The sequence below is a fragment of the Mustela lutreola genome, chromosome 2 (assembly GCF_030435805.1).
Source record: "Mustela lutreola isolate mMusLut2 chromosome 2, mMusLut2.pri, whole genome shotgun sequence".
In the NCBI taxonomy this organism is placed as follows: Eukaryota; Metazoa; Chordata; class Mammalia; order Carnivora; family Mustelidae; genus Mustela; species Mustela lutreola.
In genome coordinates, this window is record NC_081291.1 from 91,555,823 (window position 1) to 91,574,613 (window position 18,791).

Here is an 18,791-nt window from a genome sequence, read left to right on the forward strand (position 1 = left end):
ATTTTACCATAAATTTAGGAGATGGCTTCTTTACAAAGGAAAGGGCTGCAGGCAAGGATTCTCAGCTCTGAAGAAGAAGAGAAACTGAAAAGAGATCAGGCTTTGGTGTCTGATTTTAAGCAGCAAAAACTGGAAAAAGAGGCTCAGAAGAACTGGGACCTTTTTTACAAAAGAAATAGTACTAACTTCTTCAAAGATAGACACTGGACCACAAGAGAGTTTGAGGAGCTCAGATCATGTAAAGAGGTAAGCTAATTTGCACCTTATTTGAGTTGTTTTTCGTTTAAAATGTGAAGAGGAACATTGGGGAGGGTATGTGCTATGGTGAGTGCTGTGAAGGGTGTAAGCCTGAGGATTCACAGACCTGTACCCCTGGGGCAAATAATACATTTTATGTTAATAAAAAAAAATTTTTTTTTAATGTAAACAGGAGTGTTTATTGTGTTCCAGAGAGGAATGTGAGGTAGAAAATTTACAAAGCTTGTCAAAATGCTTTGTTCCTTAGAAATACACTATTTGGTTTCAAGTAGTTTTAGTGGTTTCTGGGTTATATAATTCATAGGAAAGAGAGCTTTAGTAGATATGTTCTACTTCTTAAAGTCAGTCTGAAAGTTGTAAATGTTAATTTTATACTGGGTGACTTCCGTGACAAATAGCTTCAGAATAAAGATGATCAACACTTTACCATGGCCCTTTTTTAGAACTTTAAATGTGTTCTCTAATTTAAGCCTTGTAAAAACACTGTTGAGGTAGGCATCATGATTATTTCCACTTGCCAGTGAAAGTGAAGCACAAAGCTGTTTAAGTGATAGAACACAGGTTGGGGGAGGAGATTTCAGAGCAAGCAGTTTAGTCCCAGAGCCCGTTTTCTTAGCCTTTATGCTGTGTTTTCACCATACCAAACTACCCAATGTTGGATGACAAGTGAGGTGTCAGTATTAACTTAGGTTATCAGTTCATTTGTTTATTGTTATGGGGGGCATGTGGGGGCGGACACCTTGTCTCTCACCTTCTGAGGCGTTATACTTAGAGTACAGTTTGTTTCTCTGTGATGCAAATGTAGCATGTTATGACTTTGGGTCCTCTTTCCTTAGTTTGAAGATCAAAAATTGACTATACTTGAAGCTGGCTGTGGTGTTGGGAACTGCTTATTCCCACTTTTAGAAGAAGATCTGAATATCTTTGCCTATGCCTGTGATTTTTCTCCAAGAGCGGTTGAATACGTCAAGGTTGGTGCTCCATGCATGTGTTCTGTTGTGTTGCTAATTTCTTAGATTTTTCTGACCTCCCACCTTTCTACTCATATGCCTAATTCCTGTCCTCTCTTTGAAGCTAACCAGCTGTGATCACCATGAATATGGTTTTTTCTGATCACATACACATATAGTACCTGCAAAAACATAGCTTTTTTCAGAAAGGTAGAGTTACCAAAATGACACCCAGATTTACTGATTGCCAACATTTTGCCACATTTGCTTTATACACTTACTTCTTTGCTGAACTATTTTAAAGATTTTACTTATTTAGTAATTTAGAGATGCAGAGAGGGACAACATGCCCACGCAAGTGTAGGGAGGGACAGAGGAAGAGAGAGAGCTTTTTATTTATTTATGTTTTAAAAGATTTTATTTATTTATTTGAGAGAGACAGTGAGAGAAGGAATACAAGCAGGGGGAGTGGGAGAGAGAGAAGCAGGTTTCCCGCCAAGCTGGGACCCCAATATGGGGCTTGATCGCAGGATGCTGGTATCACAACCTGAGCTGAAGGCAGAGACTTAACCCACTGAGCCACCCAGGTGCCCCAGAGAGAGAACTTTTTAAACAGACTCTGTGCTGAGTGAGTGCAGAGCGCCACAAGGGGCTTGATCTCAGTGATACTAGGTCATGATCTGAGCTCAAATCAAGAGTTGAACACCTGACTGAGCTACCCAGATGCCTCTGCTGAACTATTTTAAAGTAAAGTAGAGATGTCAGGACACTTCCCTCCTAAATATGTCTGCATACATACTCAAAAAAATAAGGGCTTTTTCTGTATAACTACAATACACTTATTATATCTACCAAAAGTAATTATAACCTTCAAATGTCATGAATACCCAGTACAGATTCAGATTTACTCAAATAGTCCTAGGTGTCTTTTTTTTTTTTAATTATTTTATTTTTCCAGTGTTCCAAGATTCATTGTTTATGCACCACACCCAATGTTCCATGCCGTACATGTCTTATAGCTGCATTTAGTCAAGGACTACATCTTGTACTTCTTCATGTATCTTAAATCTCCTTAGTCTAAAACGTTCCTGCCCTTGACCTTTTCCCCACTGGCATTGAGTTTTTGGAGAGCAAGCCATTTTCTGTAATGCGGTCCCACATTCCAAATTGGTCTGATTTGTTTATTCATATCATTGTTCAACTTATTTCTTTATCACCTGTTTTTCCTGTAAACTAAAAGTTAGATTTAAATCAGGTAAAATATTTTTGGCAAAAATACTATATAGGTGATATTGTATCCTTGATACTACATCTTGTAGTTAATGTCTGATAACCTCACTATAAGTGATGCTTTAGTGTTGATCATTGGGTTAAGGTAGTAACTACCTAATTCCTACCTAAAAGGTAGCTTCCTAAGGGGTACAAATATTTACCTTTTGCCATTAACAAATATGTGGGGGATACTTTTTCAAATACTTAATTTTCCATCAACCTTTCATAGTTTTAGCATCCATTAGAAGTTTTGTTGTTGTTTTTTTTTAATTAAAATATTTTATTTATTTGAGAGAGAGACAGTGAGAGAGAGCATGAGTGAGGAGAAAGTCAGAGGGAGAAGCAGACTCCCTATGGAGCTGGGAACCTGATGTGGGACTCAAACCAGGGACTCCAGGATCATAACCTGAGCTGAAGGCAGTTGCTTAACCAACAGAGCCACCCAGGCACCCCTGTTGTTGTTTTTTAAGATTTTGTTTATGTACTTACTTTAAAGAGAAAGTAAGTTTGCAGGGGGGTTTGTGGGCAGAGGCAGATGCAGAAGGAGAGGAACATACTAACTCCAATTGAGCATGGAGCCAAGTATGGTACTGATCCCCAAAACCCCAAGATCATGACCTGAGCCAAAATCAGAGAGTTGGATAATGAACCCACTGAGCCACCCAGGCTCCCCTAGAAGTTTTATTAATAATAGTATCACATTGTACTGTAACTTGCTTTCTTCACTCCACATCATATCTTAGTACATGTAGGTCTACCATATTTTATGTGTTGTAGTATTCCATAGGATGGATATACTATAACAGTTACCTGTTGGTATTTGTTTAAATCACTTCTAATTTTTTACTCTTACAAATAGAGTTAATATAATCAGCATTATGCATTGCTCTCCAAAACACGTGTGTATACTTTTCTCTATGGAAGAATTCCTTGGAGAGAAAGCATACACATTTAAATTTTAATGTTTCATATATGTTTTTTAAAATTTAATATATAAATTTTAACGTATAGCTACCATTCTAGCTACATCCTCACCATTTCTTTTTTAAAGATTTTTTTTATTTGACAGCAAAAGAGAGCATGCACGCAGGAGTCGTGGGGGGCTCAGAGTGATGGGGGGCATGGAGGCAAAGAAGAAGCAGGTTCCCCACTGAGCAGGGAGTGGGGGAGGAAGTAGGACTCGGTCCCCCCTGAGATCATAACCTAAGCTATAGGCAGATGCTTAACCTACTGAGCAGTTCAGGTACCCTTGCTCTCACCATTTGATATCAGTTTTTTTTATATCTCCCAATCTCATGGGCAAAAATGTTTATTCCTTATATATGTAACTAGGCATTAATTTTTCTTGTGATTGTGAGTTCTTTTATTCCACATATATTTATTGAGAGCCTCATATGTCCCAGTTTAAGGGGATTAAGTAGTAAAACGCTGAGATTAAATAGTAAACAAAATACAAAAGAACCGCAGATGGGGTTTGCATTATACAATGAATTGTCTCTTCATAACCTGGGCTCTTTTTTTTCTGTCATTTTCTTATCTTTATGGTGTATTCTGAATATTGTTAGATTTTTTGCAAACATTTGTAGTTAGCATTTATGGTATTGTCTTTTTTCTTCTTTTTAAGATTTTATTTATTTGACACAGAGAAATCACAAGTAGGCAGAGAGGCAGAAGCAGGCTCCCTGCTGAGCAGAAAGCCTGATGCGGTCCTCGATCCCAGGACCCTGAGATCATGACCTGAGCTGAAGGCAGAGGCTTAACCGGCTGAGCCACCCAGGCGCCCTTTGGTATTGTCTTTTGATAGAATTTAAATTATGTGCAAATTTATTAATCTTTTCCTTTCAAGGTTCTAAGCTTTTATGTCTTGTGTAGGAGTTTTGTAACTATGTGTGTGTGTGTGTGTGTGTATGTATATATATATATATTTTTTAAAGTTTTGGTTATGTTTTTTAATAGATTAATTTTCCAGATTAGGAAAAAAATTCTGGCCACTATTTCTTCAGCTCTGTTCTCTTTTCTTCTGAGATTCATTACATATATGTTAAACTATTTGCTGTTGTCCCACAGCTCTCAGATGGTGTTTTGATGTTTTATTTTTTAATTTTTTTTTTCTCTTTGTATTTTCAGTTTGTATTTCTTTCATCCTATCATCAAGTGCACGGTTTCCTTCTTAAGCAGTAAGCTTTGATGAACCTTTAGGCAGCATTCTTCATTTTTGTTACGATGTTTCTTAATTTTAGTATCTCTAAGATTCTTTTTGTAGTTTCTATTTCTCTGCTGAAATTACCTATCTGATCTTGAATTTTATCTTTTTCATTAGAGCTTTTAATATTAATCACAGTTATTTTAAATCCTCAAACTTTAGTTCCTGTATCGATGTCATAGTTGAGTCTGATTCTAATGATTGCTTTATCTCTCCAGTTTTTTCCTGCCTTTTGGTATGCCTTGTAGTCTTTTGCTGAAAGCCAGATGTGTTAGATAGGGGAGTGGGATACTGAGGTAATAAGGATTTGTAATAATCTGGACAGGAGTTGAGCTGTGTTTGAAATGTACTGTTGCTATAGTTACCTGTGAGGTTTATTGTTGTTATGGACACCAGAGACTTCAGACTCCTCTGGTGACTTGGTTGTCTCTCCTTTTGGCTTTGGGTCTTCTCATTATACTGTTCCTCGTAAAGAGCCAGTCTCTCACAGCTTTCCTAGGTGCAGTCCACTGTTGTTATTAGCACTGGACACTTGTTGGTAAGGTGTGGAAGAGGGGATTATTATCTGATTCTCAGTTTCTGAACTGCATAGTGGGCCTGTGTCCCAGCATGTGATCTTCACAAGTATGTCTGCTGCTCCACAGCTAGAGCTTTTCTCTCCCTTCCCTCCATCAGGAGGTATATACCTATATCCTCCTTTCTGGTGTTGAGGTCATTCTCCCTTCAGATTAAGACTAGGTTTGGGGCGCCTGGCTGGCTTAGTTGGAAGAGCATACAACTCCTGATCCTGGGGTTGTGAGCTGGAGCCCAATATTGGGTGTAGAGATTACTTAAAAAAACAACCAACAAAAAACACCAACTTAGAAAAAAAGATTAAAACTGGGTCTGAGCAGAGTATTTTCCTTCCCCCAGTGGCATTCTATCAGTACCTTAAGGCTGTAGGCCTCAGATGACCTTTCCCCTGCATTTTAAGTCTTCTTCCTTAAAGGAGATGAGAAAGGCCATCCTCTTTGCGAGCCCCATGATGTCCCCAGAGGAAGCACCTATAAGAGGAGGGGAACACTTCTGTTACTTCAGCCCCCAGGGACTTCACACTATAACAGCCACACTCATTCTCCAGCTATTTACCAAATTTCTAGTTTTATCTTTCCAGTGGGGAGGCTTCTGCCTCAGGGAAGCAAATAAATGCCTGGGTTCTGTCTCACCCAGAAGGCACTTCTCTGTCTCCATATTTTGGGATGGCTAGTGGTTCTTTGGCCTCTGTTCTTTGTTGGGTTCACCAAAATGTCATTACTTTGCTGTCTGTCCATCTTTTTTCTTACTATAAGGATGGGAGCTACATTTTTATACCGCTGTATATCTTTGAACTGAAACCAGAACGGTAACCAATCATCCTTTAACACAAGTGTGGAACTAGTTGTTCAAACACAATAAATTGAATAAGAAATTCATTTCCTTTCCTGATAATTGCCACCTTTATTATCTATGTTTTTTTATACACTTGTCATCTTTGTCACCTGTCTTTTGTCATACACAATACTAAATTCCTCTATATAGAGGGGCTCTGTGTTGGGAACTCTGTTCTGTCTCAGTGATTTATTTGTCCCCATTCTCAAACCTCACTGTTTTAGTACTAAATTTTGTAATAAGTTTTTGATGTCAGGAGTGTACCTCCTCCTCAAATCAGTTTAAAAGTTTTTTTGCTTCCAGATGAATTAAATTTGCCTTGTCAAGTTTCTAGAAATCTGCTGGGATTCTGTTGAGATCATATTGGATTTAGAAGTGGAATTAACATCATTTCAATATTGAATCTACCCATCCATTACCTTTGTGTTTATTCAAGTCCTTATTTATACTACAGAAAAGACTATAATATTTTTTTTATAATGCTCTTGTTACACCCTACAATTTATGTTACTCTTTTTTTTTATGATACTCTTTCTTGATGATACTCTTATGTATTATCTTTTATTGTAATGCTCTTAAACCCACCATCCACCATGTACAAGAACACAGTTGTGGCAAAGGAAAAGAAAAGAAAAGTTAGGTATACTTAGCTTGCTGCCTCAAGGGAAAATATGCTCAAAGAAGTGTGGGAGCGTCTTCGTGAGTAGATTTGGAAGGGCCTGTGAAAGGATTTAGATTTGTAGGAGGTGATTCAAAGGAGGATTAAAGAAACAATAGGTCAGTTTGCCCTTACCATCCCTTTAGAAATATGTACTTCTAAAATGATCAGCTTTGAATATGTAATAGTTTGTGTTCCCTCCTCAGTTAAAGGTGATTTGTTAAAATGAAATCTTGCCCCTCATAGCGATATTGTCTACTACATGCTTTAGTGTACAAATGCTACGTTACTCAGTTTTACCCAGTAACAAAGTGATACTTGATTTTTGTGCAGCAGTGCACCAGTGGAAATAGGATCTCTTTTTAATTTTTTTCCATTGTCTCCTTTTGATGCTGTATTTTTCTATGTATGTCAACATGGATGTTGCGTTAAAATTCTTTTATTTTCCCCCTCTTCTCTAGCAAAATCCTTTATACAACGCAGAAAGATGCAAGGTATTCCAGTGTGATCTAACCAAAGATGACCTTCTGGAACATGTGCCCCCAGAGTCTGTGGATGTTGTCTTATTGATATTTGTACTCTCTGCTGTTCACCCTGATAAGATGCACCTTGTCTTAAAAAATATTTACCAGGTTAGTGATTTGGAGCCTAGAGGTTGGACATCCTGATTTTGCTTACCTCCCTTCTGAGGCTCATGCCTAGATTTACAGAGTCTCCTTATTCTCACTAGGGGTAGGCCATGTAGTCAGTATATGGCAGGAAAAATAGTATCCTCAGGGGACAGTCTGTTAGCATAAGAATCTGAATTCTGAACAGGTGGCTACCAGTGATTTCACTGATAAAGGGTTTCAGGGACTGGGAGAAGTATGAGACAGGGACAGAATAAGGAGTATCTAGAACTTTATGGGGATGAGAGGGCCTACTGTCAGTACTTCCTTTCAGGATTACAGGGAGGTCCTAATCAGCTCAAAAAGACAAGAAAAAAAAGATGGAGAAAAAAACAAGGATGAGAGACAAAACTCATTATTTGTAGATAATATAATTGTCTGACTAGAAAATATTGAAAGACTACAAAAGTGTAAGATGAATGTAATGTACTTATAAAACGTACTGAGCTATATACCTAAAAAAGAGTAACATGTATTGTGCAATTTTACTTTTCCATTTAGTATTATACATTTTATTAATTTTTTTTGTTTGGCTGTTTTGGGGTTTTTTGGTAGGGTGTTCTGCCCCGCCCCACCCCCGCCAAGGATTCTAAGTTTACTTGAAAGAACAAAGGGTCAGAACACTCCTGACAAAGAATGAGATGGGAGAGATTGATACCCTACCAGATATACCAGATATAAGGACTTACTGTTGCAGTGATTAAGACAGAATAGTGTTGGCAGAGGGACAGACAAATTGAATGTGATAGCTTAAAAATCAATCCATGAGTAAATAGAAAATGGCTGTATGATGGAGGTGACAATGAAGATCACTGGGAAAAGGACTGTTGAGTGAGTGGCTACTGGGACCACTGTGTGTCCATGCAGGAGAGAATGAGATTACCCTGCTCATATCCTCCACAAAAGTCATTCTCAGGTGAATTAAAGACTTAAATGGGAAAGATAAAAGTTTAAGCCTTTCAGAAGAAAATATAGGAAAGTATCTTTATGACCTCTGAGTGGGGAAAATTTTCTCAAGACCCGAAGCATTCTAAGCATAAACATGATTATAATAAAAGTAGGAGTTTCTGTTCTTCAAAAGACAATATTATACAAAGGAATTTAAAAACAACTTGGGAAAAGTAATTTGAAGTCTGTAGAACTGACGAAAGGTTAGCATCCAGAATATGTGAGGAATTCCTGTGTAAGAAAGGGAAGCAAATTAATAGAAGAGTGGCAGACATGAATAGTTGTTTTATTGAAGAGAACACACCTACGAAAAGATAACCTCAGTAACCCAGGAAATGTAGAATAAACCCCCAGTGAGACTCTGTTAGATTTGCCAGAATTAAGCCTGACAAAGCCAAGTGTTGTTGAGGGTATGCCTATTCTTGATTTAAATGAAAACATAGTAATACTATCTATAGTTTAATAGTAATGAAGTGTTAATATATATATTTTTAATTGAGATGATCTGTCTCAATCCATACTTGTCCCATGGCCCCCATTCTAACCTTTCTTTAGTAGCAAATTCCATTTCAGCAATCCTTTCTATTTTTACCCCTAATAGAAATCTTTTATCTGCTGATCTGGAATGAGTTCACAGCACTAGTGGATTGCGTGCTCCCTGCCTCATACATAGTGCCTGGCTCGTTGATTTGAAATTGTGTGCTTCATCAGGAAATTACCAGAAGGAGAAGCGATCTCTCAGCCTCTGACAATAATAAGACAGACACCCTTGGGGCAGCTCTGAAGCCTTGCATGAGCAACCACAGTAATAAGCTGTTTTAAGGTAGATGTGATTACTATAGAGTATTAACACCAGAGAATTTTTTAAACTACATAAGTTTAAACTGAAAGATAACCTTAAAGTTGAATTCCATCATTTTGGGAATAGAATAATGAAGTAAAAATAGACAAAATTCTGTCACCAGAAGACCTGGGTATTTGCCAATGCCACCAACTTGCCTTCAAACCTCAGGCAAGTCACTTTGACTCTGAGCCTTACTTGCTGTAAAGCAGATGTAACAGACCTGCCCTACCCTACTTTTGGGGGGTGTTTGGAGAGTGAGGGAACATAACAGTAAGAAATTCCTGGTTAGCTATACAGCGCCAGGATTAAAGGAGGCATTAGTATCAAACTTAACTATTTTACACACAGGAAAATTCAGGGATGAAATTATTTGCTCAGGGTCATTCAGCTAGTTATGGAAGAAGTGGGATATGAATCCAGATTTCCAAATTCCTGAGTGAGTGCTCTTTCTGCTCTCCCTGTAGCCCTTTCTTCATTCTATAATTAAGAATAACTCTTTTTCATATAAATTAAATTTTTCGGAATTTTCTTGGCAACTATTCATATTTTTTAAAATTTAGCATCTCGGACTAAGCTAAGGTAGGATGTATTTATCCAGGAGGCTCTTTATGGACAATATTTAAAACACATGCTTGCATTGATAGAATTTACTAAATGAGAAAATCTGCAGCACACTTGGAAGTATTAGGGACAGTCTTTCCTACTCTATTCAGAAGAGGAAGTACATCAAACTGCATCAAAAATCTGTTGTAATAGTATATGTCATGTCTTAAAAATCATCTTACTGATGTAATGAATCAGAATAAGATTCTGTAAAGTCCTCTCTTCCTTGGTAGTGTTAATGTCGCTTGAAGGAATTCTCACATAAAAAGCAAATGTCACAATGTGTACCGCTTTTCATTCTGAAAAGCATATGGTGTTTGCTTTGTAAGATAGAGGTGGTTGTACCTACATCCTGCTGAAGCCACCTCCCAGTTTTTGAGACACCTATCTCTGAAAGGCCTTAGTGAGGGACTCCCAGCTGGGCCTGCCGCTGATCCCCTTCCCTGCACTACTGCACTGGCCTGAGGGTGTTCTACCAAGAAGCAGAGTGCAAGGGAAGAATACTCAGCTACCCCTCCCCCCATAGCCTCTCTTTCTTGTCAGTAGTTTGGATCAATTGGAAATAATACGTCCCCCTACCCCTGTCCAGGTCCAGGGCTAAAAGATGTTTCTGATCCTACAGTGTGCTGCCTTTTGACCCAAATGTGAATCTTGACCCCCCCACTTAGTGGCCTCTATGAATCATAGACAAATCACTTACCTGGTGTCAATTTCCTCGTTTCACATGAGGCTAATAGTCCTTCCTCCCTCCTGTCAGAGAGACTGCAGAGTGCTGTCAGCTGTTATTAGTATGGTGGGCACGCTCTGCATAATTTTAGTACAGTGGACCCCAGCTGAGACTCAGAATGAGGAAAGCCAGCAAGAAGCAGTAAAAAGACGAAATGACATATTTTTTTAAAGAGACAGTTTGCCTGCAAGGTCATATACTAGGAGGTGGTTAATAAAATGTTGGGAGAACATGCTTTAAAGAAGATAAGTCTATTTTCATTTAATGTCATTAACGTTTTAATTCTGTGACACTAGACCTTAAGTTTTTTTTTTTTTTTTTTTTTTTTTTTTTATTTTTCAATCGTCATTTTATTTATTTATTTATTTATTTATTTTTTTTTTTTTTTTATTTTTTATAAACATATATTTTTTATATACATATATTTTTATCCCCAGGTCTGTGAATCACCAGGTTTACACACTTCACAGCACTCACCAAATCACATAGACCTTAAGTTTTATTGAGCCATCAATATGTTAAGTGCCACCTGCTTTTGTTTCATAGGTATTAAAACCAGGTAAAAGCGTCTTGTTTCGGGACTATGGGCTGTATGATCATGCCATGCTTAGGTTTAGAGCTGGCAGCAAACTTGGAGAAAACTTCTACGCTAGACAAGATGGAACCAGATCATATTTTTTTACTGATGGTAAGGTTAATGAAATTTGCTTTTATTTCTATTTACTTGGATGTATTATCACTGTGGTCCTGGTTGGGGTGGGCGCAGCAACGCAGAGCACACATGCACAGGGTCCTGGCTGGATCCATCTCCAGCACGCACCACTCACCCAGCACCTGGGACTACAGGGACACCGCTCTCACCATGGTGTGCTCACGAGCCTCCTCTGGTGATGGTGTCCTGTTAGCGAGCCTGGGTTAATGGACTAGCTCTGACATGCCACGTGTATGCCCTATCAGGAACTGTGCTGGAAAAGGCGGAGGGCAAAGCAGGATTTTCACATAGTTCAGTCACAAAACAAGTAGGACGGGGCCCCTGGCTGGCTTATTTGGAAGAGCATGCTACTCTTGATCTCAGGGTTATGAGTTCAAGCCCCATGTTGGGTGGAGAGATTACTTAAAAAAAAAAAAAAAAGTAGGGCACCTGGGTGGCTCAGGCGTTAAGAATTTGCCTTCGCCTCAGATCATGATCTCAGGGTTCTGGGATCGAGGCCCACTTCGGACTCCCTGCTCAGTGGGAAGCCTGTTTTGCCCTCTTCCAGTCCCCCCGCTTACGCTCCCTCTCTATCTTTCTCTCTCTCTCTCTCTGTGTCAAATTAAAAAAAAAAAAAAAAAAACAAAACCTAAAAAAAAAAAATAAACTTGGAAACACACACAGAAGTAGGATTGTACAATGTCTGGAAAGTATCTTCCCAGGTCACAAAGGCAAGAAATCTTTGTCTTTGTCTATAAAGGTGTTAAGTACACAAATTTGCTATAAAGGGGTCTTTCAGAAGTCATTTTGATAAAAACATCAAAACACTGATCACCATTTCAGTCTTTATACTTGGTATTTTAAGCCTGCTTAGTGATTTGGACCATAAAATACCTATCTTCTTAAACTCTGTTTTTATAAACATTTATATGTCTTAAAATGAAATATTCTTCTGGGTTTAGAATGAAATAAGAAATGAGTGATTACCATTAAAACAACTCCACAGTCATAAAAATGTCAGGTGAAAATTAAAAATTTGTTTTAATGTTTCTGATTCATGAAATCTGAGTCAACCAGTTGCAAGTAATTGAGACGATGCAGTGATGTCTGCAGAGTGCTTTGGAGCACATTCTGCAGAGTAGTAATGCTCTTACTAGGAGTATTTTCGTCACATAGCCATTCTGTTTGTTTCATTTAACATGTAGTGATGGATTATTGGGGTTAAATTATTGAGGTTAAATAAAGTCACAAAAGTGTCGGGTTTCCCCACTCTGGTCAAAGATGTTCATCCTTCATGTTCAGATAGATGAGGTGTTTGATGTAAACACACTAAATACATGGAAGACTATGTATAAATATAGCCAGTTTGGAATTGTGTTTTTTTACTTGGACTTCTGTATTTGGGGTCTTATGATAAGAGGGTAAGGTGGCCATACTGCAGGTTGTCCTTAAACTTTTCTGATTAACTTATCTAGTTGGGGGTTTCTATTTTGGTGCAAGAAGACAAGTAGCAGTATATCACTCCTATAAATTTTAGCATGGGAGCTTTTTTTACATTAAAAAAATGAAAAAATTTAAAAAAAACAAAAAATAAAAATCCAGGGCACCTGGGTGGCTTAGTGGGTTAAAGCCTCTGCCTTTGGCTCAGGTAATGGTCCTGGGGTCCTGGAATCGGATCCCATGTCGGGCTCTGCTTAGCAGGGAGCCTGCTTCCCCCTCCCTCCGCTGCCTGCCTCTCTGCCTACATGTGATCTCTATCTGTCAAATAAATAAATAGAATCTTTAAAAAAAAAAAAAATTCCTTCCAGCACCCCTGCCCTCCTCTTTACCACTGCAGAGCAAAGGTAGTAGTATCGAGACTGAGCATTGTTGATCTGCTTGCCTTACAGAATTCCTGGCTCGGCTCTTTATGGACACAGGTTATGAAGAAGTGGTGAATGAGTATGTGTTCCGTGAAACAGTGAACAAAAAAGAAGGCCTGTGTGTGCCAAGAGTTTTCCTTCAGAGCAAATTCCGAAAGTGTCCTAAGAACCCATCTCCTGTGAGCCTGGGCCTGGATCCCAAGTCCTGACTTGTCACGAGGTTGACGTTTATGCCTCCCCTCATAGAGGAAAGCTTAAAGTCACACTTTATTTTGGATATTTTTATATTTTTCTAAAAATGAGGATGTGTAATTTTTAATATTAAAAAGTAGCAAGTGTCTTGTGTGTGTTTTATAGAAATGCAAATAAAATTGCCAGGCCTGAAAAGTAAAGGAAGTTTTATGGTATGATGTAACGAAGCCATGCTCTCTAACTAAAATTCCACGAAGGAGAAAGCATAAGCACTTAGAGATCCTTGCCGTCAGTCCTGTGATTCGGTAAGTGTGTCTCCAGGCAGCATGTCAGGCAACCCTGTGGGAAAATGAGGTCAAATAGACTAAAATAACACATCCAGATGTATTTTTAGCCTGAAGGATTGTTCTGTTTTGTTCTCTTCCCAGTGTCTCTCATTTGCCCATTTCTTCCTACTTCAGTTCATTTATGTGCCTCTTCAAGACCAGAGTTTCACAAATGCAGCTTTTCCTATGACTTAAGAAACCACCATGGCTCCCCGCCTAATTCCTGAAAGGATAGTCCTACCCCTTAAAGGAGGGACTGCAGAGTTTTCACTTGGAATATTTGAAGTTGGCCTAATGAGCTACTATCTACCTTGGACACTGAGCAAGGTGACCCACTTTAAAATACACTGATTGTAAAATCTACTTAAATGAAGGACGTGACATATCTATCAGAGTTTTAGTTATGAGCCAATGGATTAGATGGAGAAAAAACAAAAATAAGGCTAAGTACTATAAAAACAAGGCTTCAGTTTCACTGCTTCTGTGTCCCCCCCCCCCCCCCATTGATTCTCCCCAGGCAAACCTCTGTTATTGCTCTCCAGGTTAAGACAGAACAGCAGGGATTTCCTTAGGTTGGTACCCAGGGACGAGGAAAGCAAAGCCACAATTCAGTAGCAAAACTTGAACAGCGTTTGTTGAATTATAGACTACAGAGTTCACCAATATTGCCTTGTCTTCACAGACAGAAAGCAGCTCCAGAAAGGCAGTGAGTACTAGTTAAAAATATAGGGGCACCTGGGTGGCTCAATCGTTGGGCGTCTGCCTTCAGTTCAGGTCATGATCCCAGGGTCCTGGGATCGAGCCCCCGCATCGGGCTCCCTGCTCAGCGGGAAACCTTCTCCTGCTCCCACTCACCCTGCTTGTGTTCCCTCTCATTGTCTGTCTCTGTCAAATAAAATCTTACCCAAAAAAAAAAAATTTATAGAAAATAGTGTAAGTACCATAGTATTATATGGTACATGTACTACACAATATATATTACTGTACCATGTAGTATGAGGTACTTCTTTTGAGTTTTTGGCATATACTACATACAGTAATGCTAATAAATTTATGTCATGTGATTTGGAAATCTGGGTTCAAGTGCAGGACTTTGCCTCCCACAAGTCACCAGCTCTTCGGAGCCTCAGCTTTCACATCTCTTAAGGCTGAGCTCTTGTGATCTATAGCACAGAGCAGCTGCCAGGACTGAATGAGATCATTCACTTGGGAGTGCTTTGTTTACTAAAAAGTGCCAGCCAGTGCTGGTTATTTCTCTTAGTTTGTATTCCCCAAGAAAATACCCTCTCCCATTATTTAAATCCTAATTCCTCCTCCAGACTGCTGTCTTTTTAAATCTTGGGGTCCTCAAAAGGCCCTGAGATGGGGATGTGTTGCCACAAGGTGGCGCTAAATGCTCAGTAAATCCACTTGGCCTTTGCTCCCATTTTTAATCCTGGTTCTAGTCGTGTCTGTTTTTATCATTGAAAAGAATGGAAAATGCTTACAAATGTGTTTTTGAGGTAAACTTTATCTTGTAAGATCAATTTTGGCCTCACTGTGGAAATGAGAAGTAAGGATACTTTTATCCAGCATTCAATCTACTTTACCTGCTGAAGGTAGTTTGCTTTCAGCTGAATTTGGGCAACATTTTAGGCAGTAGGCTCTGAGTGTGTCTGCAAGGCCCCCAACCCTCTTTCATCCCTGAATGGTTCTGTGGATTCATTTTTACTGTTGCTAGGGATTAAAGCAAAGAAAAAGAAAGGACTGTAGCCTGGATCCTTGTTTGCCTCACACATTATTCATAGTCATCTTTGACAGCATTTGGTTTCCTATTTCACAGTAGTCAAGCAAGGAAGGGAAAATTGTGAAATAAATCATGGGCACCAAGAGAGTGAAGCGGGACCATGTTTGCTGTTGGGAAGCAAATATTTAATATAAATTTAAATAGGCTCTGTCTCTGAAACCCAAGTATTCCATTAGAAATAAAATTAGCTTCTTTTCACTTTTCTGCCCTACTTAAATGTGTGGCATTTCACTAGATAGCGTTTGGTAAGTACTTACTGGAAACCGGGTGCGGTGGGGTTGCTCTGGCTGGAGTACAGGAATGGGGTGAGAAGACAGTGTGGATCCATGCTGAGAGGCAGGGAAGCAGCCCAACCACATCTTCACTAAACCAAAGTGTGACAGCTAGGAAAGCAAGCACAAACACTCCAAATATCAGAAGAAAGAAAAAGAGGAAGAGAGGCGATGGAAAACCTGAGGGTGGCAACTGTCACCCTTACTTGGAAAGACTATTTCCACAGTTGTCAGTAGAGACGTCATTTGCCCTGGCGTAGGACATAGCCATGGAGATGAGAATGTGACGCAGAGCTCCTTTACAGTAACTTCCCAAACCCGTCTAGAAAAATATCATGACTAGCAAAGTGAGATCATTCCTAGAGGAAATACAACTTCTAACAAAATGGATCAGCTCTAGTTAGAAACAGTTATCCGGTTGAGCAACCCCCTTCTTTACCTATCAAATGAATAAAACTTAAAAGCAGTAATACTTAATACTGGTAAAAGGATGGAGAGATCAATCATGGAGATAAAGTATGGCTTCTCTAAAACAGCACTATCCACTGGAATTTTCTGAAGTGATGGAAATAATCTCTGCCTACATTGTCCAATACGGTAACTACCAGCTACATGTGATTACTAAGGACTAAGGGTAGTGGCTAGTGCAACAGAGGAACCAATTATATTTGAATATAAATGTAGCCACATGTAGTTAATGATTGGTTACCATATTGAACAATACTAATCTAGAACATAAGCATTGTGTAGCAAATTTCATAAATCTATACATAATCTTTGATCCAGTAGTCCCATGTTTGGGAATCCAATTTAAGGAAATACAGAGGTATTTATACAAACGTTTTCATGACAATGCTATTTAGAGCAGTGTAAAGGTGACAACAGCTTAAATATCTAAAAACAGAAGATTGGTTATATAAATTACACCATAAACTAAAATGTTGTACAGTCATTAAAACTTAAAATGCTCATCATATAATGTAAGTAAGCAGGAATATAAAAATGTAGAGAAGAATGGTTTCAATTATGTTTAATAATAAATATTATAAAAAATTAGATATATTTTTAAAAACACCTAGGAATGAACCCATTTAAAATGGTTAAAATATTCAGTTCAGTGTTGTTCAATTACAGCTGATACTTTTTCTTCTCTATACATTTCTGAAACTTTCATGTTTTCTGCAATCAGCATATACTGCTTTTACATTAAGGGGGAAAAATGTGATTTAGCATCCTCAGAACTCCTTTCCAAAACTCACAAGTTAACTAACATCTTTGTGACAAATCTGCTAGAAATGCCATTTCAGGGGCGCCTGGGTGGCTCAGTGGGTTAAAGCCTCTGCTTTCGGCTCAGGTTATGGTCCCAGGGTCCTGGGATTGAGCCCCTCATTGGGCTCTCTGCTCAGCAGGGAGCCTGCTTCCTCCTCTCTCTCTCTCTGCCTGCCTCTCTGCCTACTTGTGATCTCTATCAAATAAATAAAATCTTTAAAAAAAAAAAAAATGCCATTTCAACCTTTAAGATTCTTGCCCCTCAGAAGCTAGAAGACACCTCCCAAGAGAGAGAGTGGGTGTCTTAGGATAGTTTTTTTGTTCCCAGTACTCTGGAGTCATGGTGTGGGGTCTCAGATGGCAGGAGTTTTCATCTGTTGGGCTGGGCTCTCCGTGGGCTCTGCTCTAAATCTGGAGATGCACATCCCCCAGTTTGGGGAAATTTACTCAAATTATTTATAATGATTCCTCACCACTAGTAACACACACACACACACACAGAGGCTCATCCTCTTTCTGTAACTCTTATCATTAAAATGAACTTTCTGAACCAATACTATACTTTTACAACCTGTTCTCTCTTTTCCCACCATCTCTTTTATTTCACGTCTTGCTTTCTGGGAGGTTTGATTCAGTCAGAATCCTCCACTGAGTTGTTAATTTCTGCTTTCGTATTTTTAAATTCCAATAACACTTCTTTATTCTTTCAATGTTCATTATAAAAATAGCAACTTAGTCTTGCTTCATAGATGCAGTGTCTTCTTTCTCTCTGTGAGACATATGTTCTCCACAGGAGCACTTTTGTCATCCAAGAGCACAAAAATTGGTTCTTTGGGGGTTGGCAAAAAACTTAGATATTACAATGATTTGTAGCTCTTCAAAACCCAACCTTATCTGACAAAATCATATTATTTAATATTTAATTTCTCTCATTAGGGAAAATAAAATTGAATTCCAACTTTTCTCCTTAGAGGTGTGACCTCAGTTTTCCTTTCGCTGCATAGTCTTCATGTATTAGTCTGGGTTCTCCCAAAAATCAGAACCAATAATATGGAGATAGACAGAGACAGAGATATATACATATGCTACATATCTTGAAAACCAGCCCCTCAGTTTGGGGAACCAACCGCTTGTGCAGTCAAAAACCTGCAATAACTTTTGACTCCCCAAAATCTTAACTACTGAAGCCTGCTGGTAACCGGAAGCCTTACTGATAACGAAGTCGATTAGCACATATTTTGTATGTTCTCTGTATTCTATACTATATTCTTACAGTAAGGTAAGCCAGAGAAGAGAAAATGTCAGGAAAATCATAAAGAGAAAATACATTTACAGTACTGTGATGTAAAAATCCACATATAAACAGACCCATGCAGTTCAAACCCGTGGTGTTCAAGTCTCCACTGTGTGAGAGAGAGGGCTACTAAAAGGAATTGGTTCACACACTTAACGAAGGCTAAGAAGTTTCAGAACTGCAGTCGGCAAGTAGGAGACTCCAAAGAGTGAATGGTGTGCTTCCGGTCAGAGCCCGAAGGCCTAAGAAGCAGGGCTGTCAGGGGTTGAAGTTCTAGCCTGAGTCTGAAAGCAGGACAAGACCAGTGTCCAGAGTCAAGACAGGCAGAGAGAAAGAATTCATCTTACTCAGGCTTTTATTCTATTCAGGCCTTCAACAAACTGGATGAGACCTACCCACAATGGGGAGGCCAACCTGCCTGACTCAGTCTACTGATTCAAACAGTAATCTCATCCAGAAACGTCCTCACAGACACCCAGAAATCATGTTTAACCAGTAGTCTGAGGGTACTCTGAGGTCCAGTCAAATTGGCACATTAAATTAACCCTTAGAGGGTACCTG

General features: G+C 38.9%; 1 protein-coding gene across 1 annotated transcript; it reads left to right on the top strand.

Annotated features, from left to right (window-relative positions):
• Window positions 1-18: 18 nt before the first annotated feature.
• On the top strand, window positions 19-13,429 carry METTL6 (methyltransferase 6, tRNA N3-cytidine). Its single transcript, XM_059162575.1, has 5 exons — window positions 19-246; window positions 1,095-1,229; window positions 7,210-7,380; window positions 11,085-11,226; window positions 13,119-13,429. Exons 1-5 carry the CDS (start codon window positions 22-24, stop codon window positions 13,298-13,300), a joined length of 855 nt encoding a protein of 284 aa, XP_059018558.1. The 5' UTR covers window positions 19-21; the 3' UTR covers window positions 13,301-13,429.
• The last annotated feature ends 5,362 nt before the right edge of the window (window positions 13,430-18,791 follow it).